The 1,517-nt window shown below is 33.7% G+C and overlaps 1 protein-coding gene across 4 annotated transcripts in view; it reads left to right on the forward strand.

Moving 5' to 3' along the window:
- The window catches only part of LOC107609095 (AP-4 complex subunit mu), a 7,005-nt gene continuing 5,857 nt past the window's right edge, over positions 370 to 1,517 (forward strand). For all 4 annotated transcript variants that reach the window (XR_001613069.2, XM_021107735.1, XM_016310930.2 and 1 more), the window contains exons 1-2: positions 370 to 572; positions 1,289 to 1,383. Coding sequence is in view for 3 of the 4 variants with exons in the window: in XM_021107735.1 (XP_020963394.1) it covers positions 515 to 572; positions 1,289 to 1,383 (153 nt within the window). In the remaining variant the exon portion in view is untranslated. The remainder of the gene's footprint in view (positions 573 to 1,288; positions 1,384 to 1,517) is intronic.

Raw genomic sequence — 1,517 nt, forward strand, 5'->3', positions numbered from 1 at the left:
AATAAAACATCAATTTATGACATTGTTAACCGTTCTTTTAAGAGTTATAAGAAGTGAGGTGATTTTTGATAATAAAAAATGTTAATTTTTAATTTAATTTGTGTATTTTTTTTGGTATGTACATAATTGTTATTTTTTAGAAAAAACAAATCTCATTACTATATGAAAGAACACTACCAACGAAATAACATATTTGCTTGTAAACGAAAAGAATAAGAAAATTTTATTACTTATTTTATCTGCACATAACCACATATGTACATACTCGTTTATAATAACAACTAAATGTGTAATATGGTGTAAAATTTAAATATTCCCATTTGTGTAAATCGATAAATATTATATTTATTTTATTTATTTAAAGAAGAAAAATCCCTAAAGGAAGCGTATAGAAAACATAGAACAACACCAGTATTGTTGAGCTCGTGGTACACTAAGTCAATAGCAAAACCAAAGGCAGCAATAGCCATCTGCAGGAAGAGGAACACATCGAAAGAGGAGTGAAGACAGAGCCATGATCTCGCAGTTCTTCGTCCTCTCTCAGCGTGGCGATAACATCGTCTTTCGAGACTGTCAGCTCTCTCTCTCTCTCTGCGATTTTCTTTCTCCTTTGTTCGTTAGATCTGACGCTCCTCCTTTGATCCATCGTTTCGATCCATTTCTCTTTAACTTGAGTATTTCTGATCCCTAGTCATATTATCACTAACTTAGTAATGCGAGTTTTCGGGTGCAGATCTCACTTCAATTTATCATAGTGCTAATCAGTAATCAATAAATTGCTTCCCTGCAAAATTCAGATTTTAAAAGAAGAAAAATTGAATGTTAGTTTTGAAAATGTGTGCTTGTTTGAATTTTGTCGCATGAATTTAAGGAAATTCGGACTTTACTTCGAATAACTGTTTATATGGATGTAAAATCTTGAGAGAGACGACTATGGTTTGTACTCAAAATTAGGCAGATCTTAATTGTGCACCAACTTTTTGTTTGGCTATGAAATTGTTCTCTGAGCTCCTTGTGTCCAGTGATATTTGCCGTTTTGCGCTGTTCCTATCAGGCTGGTGCTTCTGGATTTTCTATCTGGTATACTTGTCAATTAGTGTTTTAGCATAGTTTGTTGTCGCTGCTTTTAGTTTTGAGTATTTTGACAGAGTGAACAACGTTGCTACTGGGAAATAGGTAGTCAAAACCACTGGGAGTTGTATATCAACTATTGTTTTACAACCTATGGTGCTTGATATATTTTAGTATCATGCTCAAAGCCTGTTGCTACTTAATTGTCTTATTACAGACCGTGGTGAAGTGCCGAAAGGTAGTGCAGAGATATTTTTTCGGAAAGTGAAGTTTTGGGAAGATGGAGGGCTCGAGGAGGCACCACCTGTCTTTGTAGGTATTATTTTTCTGAATCAGGCAGAGTTTATTTTTTGTGCTTTAAGAGGTTTCATTACTGTTTGATACAACTTAAAATTGCATTTTCTTTGTTTCTGTGGTTTGTATGAGAGAATTGAAAGGTTAAATTT

Source organism: Arachis ipaensis, chromosome B07 (assembly GCF_000816755.2).
Source record: "Arachis ipaensis cultivar K30076 chromosome B07, Araip1.1, whole genome shotgun sequence".
NCBI lineage: Eukaryota > Viridiplantae > Streptophyta > Magnoliopsida > Fabales > Fabaceae > Arachis > Arachis ipaensis.